The 12,758-nt window shown below is 48.3% G+C and overlaps 1 protein-coding gene across 20 annotated transcripts in view; it reads right to left on the bottom strand.

Annotated features, from left to right (window-relative positions):
• The window catches only part of Pnpla6 (patatin-like phospholipase domain containing 6), a 29,033-nt gene extending 16,277 nt beyond the window's left edge, over positions 1-12,756 (bottom strand). For 2 of the 20 annotated variants that reach the window (NM_001359124.2, NM_001359123.2), the window contains exons 1-13: positions 10,827-11,128; positions 10,584-10,666; positions 10,336-10,433; positions 6,576-6,716; positions 6,324-6,483; positions 5,810-5,890; positions 5,586-5,714; positions 5,323-5,403; positions 5,067-5,232; positions 4,650-4,733; positions 4,124-4,233; positions 3,825-3,992; positions 3,662-3,739 (exon numbers count right to left, since the gene is read on the bottom strand). In NM_001359124.2, the coding sequence (NP_001346053.1) occupies positions 3,662-3,739; positions 3,825-3,992; positions 4,124-4,233; positions 4,650-4,733; positions 5,067-5,232; positions 5,323-5,403; positions 5,586-5,714; positions 5,810-5,890; positions 6,324-6,483; positions 6,576-6,716; positions 10,336-10,433; positions 10,584-10,666; positions 10,827-11,037 (1,590 nt within the window). In that variant the 5' untranslated portion in view covers positions 11,038-11,128. Of the gene's footprint in view, positions 1-3,661; positions 3,740-3,824; positions 3,993-4,123; positions 4,234-4,649; positions 4,734-5,066; positions 5,233-5,322; positions 5,404-5,585; positions 5,715-5,809; positions 5,891-6,323; positions 6,484-6,575; positions 6,717-10,335; positions 10,434-10,583; positions 10,667-10,826; positions 11,311-11,422; positions 11,485-12,300; positions 12,412-12,434 lie in introns of those variants that run through there. The other 18 variants (NM_001378953.1, NM_001378955.1, XM_006508831.4 and 15 more) reach the window with 17 other exon arrangements.
• Positions 12,757-12,758: the final 2 nt, after the last annotated feature.

Here is a 12,758-nt window from a genome sequence, read left to right as displayed (position 1 = left end):
CAGGCTATCACTCGTTACTAAATTGGGAGCATGTGTGTGCACAGGTGTGTGTGTGCACAGGTGTATGTGTGCATATGAAAGCCAACGGAATAGCCTCAGGTGTTATTCCTCAGGTGCTGTTCATCTTTTTGTTGTTTTTCTGTTTAAGACAGGGTCTCATTATCTGTCCTTGGCTATCCTAGAACTCACTGTGAAGGCCAGGTTGTCCTCAAACTCACAGAGATCTATTGCCTTTGCCTCCAGAATGCTGGGATTAAAGGCATGTGCTTCTGCACCTGGCTCACTTTGTCTTTTGGTTTTTGAGACAAGGTTTAACGCTGGGACCCAGTGCTTGCTTAGGTTAGGCAAATGACTAGCAAGTCTCATGTCTGCTGCTCTCTCAGGTTACAAACAAACATTACCCTGGTTTTTCATGCGGGTGCTAGGGATTCGAACTCCGGTCCTTGGGATTGTATATCAAGTGCTTTACCAATGAGCTGCCATTGATTGCCAGCCCTAGATTAGTAACATTTCAGTGCAGAACTTCTTGGGGGACTTGAACAAGCTAATGAATTCACTCAGAATGTCCAAGAAAGGATAAAACAGCCTTTCTCAAAACTTGTTTCACCAGATCGCTTGTTATAATACAGCCAAGTGCTTGGGACTAGAAGTGTTTTGTATTTTGAATTTTTCCCCTGGATTTTGGAATATTTGCAGAAGAAAAATGAGGTATCTTGGTGACAGGATACAGGTCTAAACAGGTGTTATTTTTGTCTCATATACACCTTATATGCATAACCTTAGGATAATTTTTTTTTTTTTTTTTTTTGGTTTTTCAAGACAAGGTTTCTCTGTATAGCCCTGGCTGTCCTGGAACTCACTTTGTAGACCATGGTGGCCTCGAACTCAGAAATCCGCCTGCCTCTGCCTCCCAATTGCTGGGATTAAAGGCCTGCACCACCATGCCCAGCTAGGATAATTCTTTTTAGCTTACTTTTTAGAGACATTGTCTTTCATAGCCCAAGCTGGCCTCACTCTTGCTACATAGTTGAATAGGACCTTGAACTCTCCCAATCCTCCTGCCTCTACCGTCCTACAGCTGGGATTATAGGCATTGCATTTTAACATGGTCCTAGGGATCAAACGAGTACCCCTGTGTTTACAAAGCACACACCTTACCAACTAAGCCATCCTTCCATCCCCTTAAATATCATTTCTTTCCTCTTTTTAAAGACTTATTTCTTTTATGTATGAGTACACTGAGCTGTCCTCAGACACACCAGAAGAGGGCACTGGATTCCATTACAGATGGTTGTGAGCCACCATGTGGTTGCTGGGAATTGAACTCAGGACATCTGGAAGAGCAGCCAGAGCTCTTAACTGCTGAGCCATCTCTCCTGCTCCAGGTAATTTCATACACTATGGTTACTGCTTCTGTTTGACTATAGTCATCAAACAGGCCAGGTGTGGACTGTCGATATTATGTCGGCACAAGGTTTTAGATCTGGGAGCACTGTGGATTTGAAAATTTCCATTTCGGATGCTGAGCCTTAGAGATGATACAGAAACCTCAGCTGGGAAGATTCTTGTGTACTGTACTGCCTCATTTTGTGTCACAATCACACAAGCTAAAGTCATCAGGGAAAAAAGAGCCTCCCTTGAAGAAATGCCTCCATGAGATCCAGCTGTAAGGCATTTTCTCAATTAGTGATCAGTGGCAGAGGGCTTGGTTCATTGTGGGTGGAGCCATCCTTGGGCTGGTGATCCTGGGTTCTATAAGAAGACAGGGTGAGCCGGGTGTGGTGGCGCACGCCTTTAATTCCAGCACTCGGTAGGCAGAGGCAGGCAGATTTCTGAGTTTGAGGCCAGCCTAGTCTACAAAGTGAGTTCCAGGAAAGCCAGGGCTATACAGACAAACCCGGTCTCGAAAAACAACAACAACAACAACAACAAAAACAACCAAAAAAAAAAAGACAGGGTGAGCAAAATCGAGCCAGTAAGCAGCACCCTTTCATGGCCTCTACATCAGCTCCTGCCTTCAGAATCCTGCCCTGTTTGAGTTCCTGTCCTGACAGCAAATAGGTTAGTGTAAGCCAAAAAGTGTGTTACATATATATATATATATATATACATACATACACACATATATACACATATATATATACACACATATATATATATATATACATATACACACACACTTTTTACACACACATATACGTATATATATGAAAAAAATGTAGATTTCACGTCTCACCCATCCACCTGATTTCCCTCTTCCACATCTGAAAGTGAGATCCTAGCCTCACAGTTTCTTCCCTTACTGGGCCTCAGATTCCTCATAAAGAGAATGGAGGGATGGGAGACACACTGCCACACCCTGGATGCTATCAGGAGGCTCCAAAATGGTGCCTCAGGACTACACAGAACCATCCTACAAGTATGCGAATGGATGCAGACAACAGAAACAATACAGATGGAGTTGGAGTATAGTTCAGTGGCAAAGCACTGCCTAGCATGTGTGAAGTGCTGGGTTCCATCCCAGTGCCAGAATTACTAGAAGTAGCAATCCTAATTATAAAGACGAAAGACCAACCTAACTCCATGCCAAGTGCCACAACCAAGGCAGACACAATTAATTGATGACTACTGTACCCTTCCTCTGTTTTCTTAACACAGGTGAGAATTTATAGTCTCTGGATCAACTTTACACACACACACACACACACACACACACACTCTATTTTTTTTAAAGATTTATTTATTTTATATATATGAGTACACTATAGCTCTCTTCAGACACACCAGAAGAGGGCATCCGATCCCATTACAGATGGTTGTGAACCACCATGTGGTTGCTGGGAATTGAACCTTTGGAGGAGCAGTCAGTGCTCTTAACCACTGAGCCATCTCTCCAGTCCTTGATCTCTATTTTTATATAAACAGATTTTTTTCTTGGCTTTTGAAGAGCAGGTCTCATGTAGCTCAGACTGAGTATGATGAACTTATTATATAGCTGAGGACGACTCTGAATCAGGATCCTCCTGCTTCTACCTCCCAAGTGCTAGGATGACAAGCATGCACCATGACACTTAGCTTATGTTGTGCTGGGGGTGAGACCCAAAGCTTCATGCATGCTAGGAGATCACTCTTCCAGTTGGACCCTAGTCCTAGCCCTATTCCTACCTATTTCATGCATACCTATCCAAGCAGGCAGGCACCAAGGACAGAACGTGGAGGTGCACCACAGGATCATGGGAGCCATAGGAGAGAGTTAGAGGTTGGGAATGTAAAGAGAGAAAATTCAGGGATGAGTGGTGAAGGCTTAGCAGCCCAATAGCACTTGAGGCAAAGGGAGAGGGTAAAGATGATAGAACCCTGTATGGATAGGCCATACATGGTGGTGCACACTTTCAATCCTAGCAGTCAGGGGCAGAGGCAGGTAGATCTCTGTGAGTCCAAGGCTAGCTTGGCCTAAAGAGTGAGTTCCAGGCAAGCCAAGGATACCCAGTGAGACCCTGTTTCAAAACAACACATCATAACCTCCCAGGGTAAGAGGCCAAAAACTATGGGGATGATAAGTTGGTCACTGGTGAAGGAAAGCAGCAATCACTACATAAAGGTCAGGGATCAGAGGTCAGAGGATAACATCTGGGTACCACAGTTCAAGGGTCAGCCTTACCTGGTCCCCTTGGCGGGCTATGATGGTGCCGGCTTTGGCATGATGTAGCAAGACTCTGCTGTTCAGTAGAGAGGGGTCCTGGGGAGAGAGAGGAGCTGAGATGGGTCCAGCCAGGCCTTCCACTGTCTCCCTCACACCCTGCATCCCTCCACAGTCTGCTCACCTCAATCCGCATCAGCTTGGCTAGCTCTCTCTTTGCAGCCTCAAAGATGCTGCTTGTCTGGCGGCCCTGGTAGGGCCCAAAGGGACATCCGCCTGTGGCTGACTCATCCTCACAGTAGCTATATTCACAGGCACCCGCTGGCTGCTCCCGGAGCTCCTGAGTGGGGGTCTGGGTAAGGCAGGACTAGTGATTTCCCATGTGCCCTCCCAACTGACCTTTTCAAGTGACTTGACAACTGGCCAAGGCCAGAGTTCTGAAAGGGGGGTTGTGGTAAGACTGGAGAAGAGAGAAGGCCTCACCCTAGGGGATGCTGTCTGAGGTCCCCCAGATGCCTCTTCTTGAAGAGAAACAGATATCCGTCCACGTTCATAGGCCATGTCAAAATCAGAACGAGGGCCACCTTGCAAGCCTATGCGTGGAGGAGAGGAAATAAAGATGTAGCTGGGGTGGAGATCAACGATGAAGTCTTTGGCTAGAACATGTCCAGGGTTCTACCCCCAGCTCCAAAGTAAATAAGTAAAAAAGACAGGTTAGTGACCACAGCTATACCAATATTAACTCCATTTAATGCTGCGACCATGACAGACATGACTAGCCAATGACTGCACTTTACCTCTGCATCTTAACACAGTTGGGAGGAGAACAATTGCAGAGCATATCCACCAAAAAAACCAAGAACCAAGGAAGTAGGATCTATACACTCATTTTGTAGATAAGGATACAAAATCAGGACTGAAACCAGCACGTCCCAGATTCAAATCTAGACCCTTGATGGTCCTTCCCGTACTATCCATCCTTTCCTTCCCGCCCACCAGGGCTCCAAACCTGAGATGTCTACTGGCATGGAGATGCAGCGGCTCAGTAACGGGGCTGGGGGTGCTTCTAAGGATGTGGGCTTCACGGGATCCCCTGGGGAGAGACGAATGCTCAGGATCCTGCCCGCAAATTCCTAGGCCTCAAGCCAGGACTAGGAGAGTGAGGAACAGAAGGAATCTGGGGATCTAGGATCAATTTAAGTCTGCAAAACTAGACTCAGCGAGTAAATATGCTGACCGAGTTCTAGCTCTGAGGTAGGGACAGAGAACTTCAAGTTGCCATCTGACCCTCACTGCTTTCTACGGCCATGAAATAAATAAATGTTAGGAAAAATGCACCAAACTGAGGAACTAGAGAGCACAGAGGCCAAGACTGGGCTAAGCGGGCTGCAAGTTCCTGGCAGAGAGTGGCAGTCACCTCACATACCTGCAGGTCCAGGCAGAGGAGCTCCAATGGAGTCCAGGGGCCGGCCAGAGGTCTCCTTTGAGGTGTCCTCAGTACCTGAGGTGCTGACTACCCGTTTAGAGCCACGGACAGGGCTGGTTCGGGTCGGGAGGCCGGGGCTGGGGAAAAGGCGTAGGGGCTGGATCTCCTGTGGTGGAGTGGAGGCAGAGTCCTTTATAGCATATCCAAATGCCCCTCATTGAGTCTCCACATCCTCTCGTGTTGCTGTCCAACTCACATGACTGAAGAGTTCATTGGTCAGACCCAGGTAATTGTGAAGCGCCAGGAAGGTGACTCTCTGCAGCCTTACCATGATGATCTGCAGGAGAAGGGCAGGACCAGGAGAGAGGTGTGGTCAGGCGAGTGAGCAGTCAGTGCCAGCAGCCTCCACAGAGGTCTGGCTGCTCAGAGGTGATAAGCAATAAGAACTGCCTGGCCCACCACTAAGCTGATACCCGGGATAAGCTTTGCCACCATGGAGAAGGTGAAAGGCCAGCTGACCTGTACCACTCGCACCAAACTCTCAGGGTACTTGGTGAAGACAGCAGAGAAGGCTTCTACTGGGAGTCTCAGCACTGTGGAGTCCCGTGCAGCCCTGGCTGACACAGTCCGCTGGGGATGCTGGTGACCCTGGGAGACATACGTTCAGGAGGAAGAGATGAGTTCAAGTGACAAGAACAGCATCAGGGCCCCACCTTTCTACCCAGCTTAAAACTGTCACTCACCGTGATGACATCAAGGATGCTCAGAAGGCTGTTGACGCTGTCTCCAGGAACCACCTCCTTCACCACACACTCCTTCCCATCCTGAGACAAGGGGCCACAGACCAATGCCAGCCTCCTCCGGGTGGCTGCCACTGGACCTCACCTCCGACTCATGCCAGTAATAACCGAATTCACAAACCTCCTAACCAGTTGCTGTTTCCTGCACATCACTCTCTGCCCATCTGTTGGATCTTCCCAAATGGCCACTCGGTCCTCTGATATTTCTATATTATTAGAATTAGAACCCAGAGCCCTACACATAACAGGCAAGTACTGGACAGTAAGCACTTTGATGGGGGATTCTAGACAGAGGCCCTACCACTGAGCCCCACCTGCTGTCCCTCACTGGGCAAAGGCTCTACCACTAGGCTCTACACTAAGCCATCATTAACCAGACTTCTGATTACATATACCTAAAAGCGGTATCTAACTCTAGTGCCCAGCCTCCCACAGTGGCCCCGCAAGGTCCACTCACAGGCCCTGGTAGGCAGAGCTCCAGCAGCCCATCTTGAACCACATAGATGCTGGCATCTGGTTGACCGGGCCGAAAAACATAGTCCCCCTGCCCGAGACGCTGGAAGACCATGTGCCGGCAGAGCTCCAGGAAGAGCGGCTTCTCAAAGTGACCTAGCACCCTAGAAGATGGGCAGTGGGAAAGGGACGAAGGAGGTCAAAGCAGTCCCAGACTCTGAAGGAACCCTGAAAACACCCAGTCCCCGACACTTACCGAACATTCTTAAGCATGTAGAGTACCTCAGAGGGTAGGTGGGAATTGGCCAGGTCTCCCTCTGTGAGGTCAGCCTCCAGCACTGAAGGTGGGGGCTCCTTCCGTTGTAGGGTCGGAGTCTCCTTTTGGATACGTAAGATCCTGATGGGAGGAGGTTAGAACAGTGGTTCTCAACCTTCCTAATGCTGCGACCCTTTCATACATACAGTTTCTTATGCTGTGGTGACCCCTAACCACAAAATTATCTTCATTGCTACTTCACAACTGTCATTTTGCTACTGTTATAAACTGTAATGCAAGTATCTGACATGCAGATGGCCTTAGGTGACCTCTTTAAAAGGGGTGTTCGGCCCCCAAGAGGTCATAACTCACAGGCTGAGAACTGCTGGGTAACAGAAGGCTCACGCAGAACTAAGACACCCATTTAATCCTTCCCTTTGGTCATTTCAGCCAATCTAGCTAAAACCATCACCTGCAAGTTCAGTGAGAGACTCTGCCTCAAGGGAATAAGGCTGAGAGCAAAAGAACAGTACAAGCTGGGCGTGGTGGTGCACGCCTTTAATCCCAGCACTCGGGAGGCAGAGGCAGAGGCAGGTGGATTTCTGAGTTCGAGGCCAGCCTGGTCTACAAAGTGAGTTCCAGGACAGCCAGGGCTACACAGAGAAACCCTGTCTCAAAAACAAACAAACAAACAAACAAAAAAACAGTACGTCTGATGCAATCCTCTGTGCACCCCCACACACGGGCACATACATCACACATAAACTAAATTAATTAACAACAAAAAAAAAAAGGCAAGAAAGGGAAACAGAGGGAAGAAAAGAAAAAGTTAAAGCAAAGAGAGAGAGAGAGAAACAAAAGGTCCATGAGATAGCTTCCTCTCAGGTCTCAGTGAACCCCACTGTAACTTTTCTGATCTGGACAGATAACCTGAGCTACCCCTCTTCTAATGTGGAGAATTTAGGTACAGCTGTTCAGCTAAGAACTCAGGGAAAACTCCTTCCTGTGAGTCAAAGTGGCTGTGGGGCTGTGGGGCAGGCCCCTTCACTAGCACAAGAGTCCTGAGATAGACCCTCTCATATGAATTAAATTCAGTGATACGGAGAAACCTAGATAGAACTCTTCCATTTTGTTCTTATTGTTTTGTTGGTATTTTTAGGCAATGTTTCTTGTAACCCAAGCTGGCTTAAAACTTGGATAAGTATCCCATGATGACCTTGAACTCCTGATGTTCCTGCTTCTACTTCTTGAGTATAGAGATGGCAGGTGTGTGCCATACCAGGCTTGGAAGAATGCTCTATGGAGGAGATCTTAACCAAGCAAGCCTTTTCCTGGCTCACTGTTCTGAGATAATCATCCTGATCTCAGAAAGACTTCAGGGTAGCGTCTTAACATCATGTGATTACCACAGCTAATTCATGGTTCAGACAAGCTAGAGATGCACTTGTGTGTGTGTTATGTGCTGTGTATCTGTGTGTGCATGGTATGTGTGTATGTTTGTGTTTGTGTGTGATGTGTATGTGTGTGGTGTATGTAGTGTGTGATGTGTGTGTCTGTATGTGTGTGAGTGCTCAGATGCTCTCTACCTTATCTGTTTGAGACAGGGTCTCTCCGTGGTGTGGAACTCACTGCTGGCCAGTCAGTGAGACCCAGGGATCTGCCTGTGTCCAGCTCCCCAGGGCTGAGATGGCAAGTAAGCTATCATACCCAGATATTTTCCTAAATATGGTTCTCAAGATTAGCCCCAGATACTGATATTTGCAAAGCAAATAGTTTACCAACAGTCTTTCTACCAAAATCATAAAAAGGTCTGTGATAAATACACTCTTGAAAAAGACCTTAGGGTAGACCTCATGATGCAAGAAGATCCCAGAACCATCTCTTAACTTACAGAGATCCCTGGAAGAGCCTTCTCAAAGACACTGATAAACATCTGAGATAATGTTCCTAAGTTTCTAATGCAAAGGAATTATTTTCTTTCCTTTTTTTTTTAGATTTATTTATTTTATTTTATTATATATGAGTACACTGTAGCTATCTTCAGACACTCCAGAAGAGGCCGTCAGATCTTGTTATGGATGGTTGTGAGCCACCATGTGGTTGCTGGGATTTGAACTCACGACCTTCGGAAGAGCAGTCGGTGCTCTCAACCCCTGAGCCATCTCACCAGCCCCAGGAATTATTTTCTTAAAAATTCAAATTTATATCTGTTTATCTAGTGTGTGTGTATGTGTGTGTGTTGTGCAGGTCAGAGGACAACTTGAAGGTAAGTTTTCTCCTTTCCCCATATGGGTCCTAGAGATGGAGCTCATATCTCCAGGCTTGATAGCAAGTGTGTTTAACCACTGTGCCATCTTACTGGCACACAAAGGAATTCTTAAAAAGGGAAGCATGACGGGCATAGGCTGTCATTCCAGTTACCCAGGAAGCTGAGAAAGAAGAATCACACGTTCAAAGCCTGCCTGGGCTATAGAGAAAGTTCAAGGCCAACCTGGATAACTAAGCAAGACCTTGTCTCAAAAAAATAATATAGGGCTTAAGTTTAGCTCACTGGCAAAAACGTCTGCCTACCATGGTCAGTCTCTGAGTTTAACACTGTATACTGCAAAGTAAGTTAAATAAATTGGAAAAACAAAACAGTAGAGCCAGCAAAATGGCTTGTGGGTAAAGGTACTTTCTCCCAAGCATGACAAACTGAGTTCAATCTGACATCCACACAGTGGAAGGAGAGAGCCAACTGCCATGCACATGCTAGGAGATGCCAAGCAGGGCGTGGTGACGCTCGCCTTTTATCCCAGCCCTCAGGAGGCAGAGGCAGGCGGATTTCTGAGTTTGAGGCCAGCCTGGTCTACAAAGTGAGTTCCAGGACAGCCAGGGCTATACAGAGAAACCCTGTCTCGAAAAACAAAACAAAACAACAACAACAAAAAGAGTACATGCCCACATACAAACACATACACAGTAAATACATTCTAAGTAATAAAAAATTCAAGTAAAGTAGGGGTTAGTGATAGTTCAGTGGCAGAATGCTTTCTGCAAAAAATGAGTGAATGAATAGGGATGTGGCTCAGTTAGCAGCATGATTGCCTGGCATGCAAAAAGCCTTGAATTTAATCCTCAGGATCATATAAACTAGGCATACTGACACATACCTATAATCCCAACATGAAGGAGGACTTGAAGCCCAAAATCAAAACAAACCCAAGCAAATAACAACAATGACGACGATGACAACAACACACAACAACAACAACAACAACAACAACAACAACAACACACACACACACACACACACACACACTATGTGAGCTAGCCCCCACAGGGCAAAGAACTATACAGGGTGAACAACACAGACAACTCCAAGAGAGATGCTTTCCTGTGTGGATAGAATGATTTCCCTGGAGAACAGAATTTCGAAACAGCCCCTCCACCTAGTCATGCAAATATCTGAGATAACTGCAACATGCCGCGTTGAATAAACTCTCCAATAGGTGTAGATTCCTAAATATACGGCAGATAGCTTCCAGAAACTGGGAAACATTATGAGACAAGCCTTAAGCGACCAGCACGCCCACACCGGAAGTGTCATGTCTGAGATGGCAGAACCCTGAGATAGCCCCTGCCAACTGAGGGCCTTGAGATGTCCCTCTACTATGGGAATATTTCCCAGACAATCAGTATGTTTCAAGAACTTAGAAATGCAAAAACTCCGGTGTGAGCTGACCCGTCTCATACCCAATACACTCAGAGTCTGCCTTACTTCTTGGCAATGTTAAGCATCTTCAGTTTCTTCTTCATGCGGGGCCGGGAAGTGGTGGAGACTGATGTGTCCACCAGGGAAGAAGTGGACTGTGACACCTGGGAGAATTTAGAATATTGAGTCAATTGGAGGGAGAGGAAGGAGAGCTCTAAGGAGATCTAAGAAGGCAGAGAGGGTCACTAACGTGTAAATAGGAAAGGGCTGGGCTGCTGTGGTCAGCCAGACCAGCAGTAGGTCTTGGAACTCACCTTCCGCATAATCTTCCGGCCATAGAAAAGCACTTTGTCCCGCTTCCGGAACCGATACCGGGGACCCTCCGGGGCTGGAGTTTCTGGGGATTGGGGACGGGGAAGGGGGTGGAGGGAAGATGGTGCTTTGAGCTCCACGCAGGCTTCAACAAATCCCCACCCCAGCCGCTTGGTTTCTCCAGGTTTTGCAGCTTCCCCTCCATCCCTATAGTATTCCCTCAAAGGTTCCCCCCGAATCCTCACTCTGCACCCGCAGCCTTCGCACCACCAAGAGGATGAGCACGGCGGTGACCAGCACCGCCACTCCGGCCCCGATCATCACGCCCAGCACCTGCGGAACGAACGGCACAGGCTGGGCAACGCATATCCGTCTCCCCAAGCCCTCCTCCAGGGTCTTTTGAATCACCTCTGCCCCGGAGGAGGTTGTATTCAGTTCGTGACTCGGTGTCCCCATCTGCAGAATGGGTCAATGCGGTTTCCTTCCCATCCCCCTACGTGGGGGGAGCAACTAAGCCTTCCGAGAGACTAGGTCTCCCGCTATGCATGCCGGGAAACGTAGTTTCACCTGCACATGCCTGGTTCTCGGAGAGAGAATCGCGTGGTGCACGGCAAGACCGCCGGGAGTTGTAGTCCGGTACAAAAATTCCCCAACTCTTACCATTCCGGTTTGCAGTGGGGCCTCCATCGATTGTTTCGGACTAGGTAGCAGGTCTTGTAGCCTGCAGTCCTGGAAATCGAGGAGCAAAAGGGACCAGAACAAGATGTCAATCAAGCCTACCCAGCAGCGCCTACAGGCTCCTTACCCCTAGCTCGTCTCACAAGCCACGCCCCCTAGATACCTTTGGCTGGAGTGACTCCTCCATTCGCCGGGGTTGGGGTGAGAGCGTCTAGAGGGGTACTGCTAGACAGAAGGATAGGGGCAAGTTGATTTCCCCGCCCAGATCAAGGGATGAGACCAGCCCCCAGCTCTTTGTCCTACTTCACTTATGCATAAGGCGGACCAGACTCCGTAACGTTTTCATCTGCACCCTGTGGCCAAAAGGGTAGCCGTCCTGGCACCCACAGTCAGCAGCTCGCTGGCAGGTGCCCTTAAGCCATGATCTCTTCTGGCAGTGGTTCCTTCCTTAGCCTGGCCTTCCGTATGTCTGACTACTCTTGATTAACCAACCCTTAGGCGAGACCCCTTCCTACACCCTGTAAAGACGCGATGTCTCACTCCAGAAGAAACCAGGACCTGTAAGCCAGGAGGCTGAGGGACAATTGGACTTTGGGCTCCTGACCCAAGCCTGGGCCCATCAAGGAAGCTGGGGCGTGCACTGGAAGCACTGCTGTGCAATCTATTGAAAAGGGGGCTCTAGGGCCATCGGAGTAAGATGAGCTCCCAAAGTGTTATAGGCTCGGGCTTGGAGATTTAACTGTCACGTAAAAGGAAAGTTACCGGGTCTCGCGGTGCGGAGCATCCCTGGGATTAGTGAAATGATGCAGGATGTGTAACCAGGGACGCCGGAATTGGGGGAGGGTAGGAGGAACGACGCACTGGAAAGTTACTGAGATCCGGAGATACACATAACTACTTAGGAGTCTAGGAGCTTCCAGGAAGATACCGGGGAAGGTAGGAACGCTACCGGGACTCTCCTGGGACGCTGGAGATCTTTCTGATGCCTTTAGACTATTATTAATGGGAATTTAGAAGGATCGCAGGGCCCTGAGATGTTACCTGGAAAATTGTTAGATTGACTACTTCCATTCCGTACTCCAGGTCGCATCTGACTACCGATGCGGAAACACCGGGACAAGGAACTTAGGAATGGGGGTGGGGTGGTATTGGAGCATCAAAAAGTCGGGACCTACCCGGAATCAGGACAAATCGATCCGGGGCAAAGCTGAAGCTCTCTAACAGTCCTCGAAGGGACACCTTTGCTCGGTCGATGGAAACTCGTACCATTCAGGAGCTGCAACCAGGTCCACCCAGCTTCGGCCAACACCCCTAGTTTTCTGCCCGCTGCCTCAGACGCGGCACCTTTAAATTATTCCGCTGCAGGACACGCCCCATCCCCGCCTCCCGCCATGCTTGGAAGGTCGCACTGCGCCAGCCATGCCTAGTGTGGCGGCCTCTTAAAGGAGCTGACGATTTATGAAAGGGCTGCCTCACCTGTTACAAATTAGACCACCGCA

This window comes from Mus musculus, chromosome 8 (assembly GCF_000001635.26).
Source record: "Mus musculus strain C57BL/6J chromosome 8, GRCm38.p6 C57BL/6J".
Lineage (NCBI taxonomy): Eukaryota > Metazoa > Chordata > Mammalia > Rodentia > Muridae > Mus > Mus musculus.
This window is presented reverse-complemented; position numbering and strand designations above follow the sequence as displayed.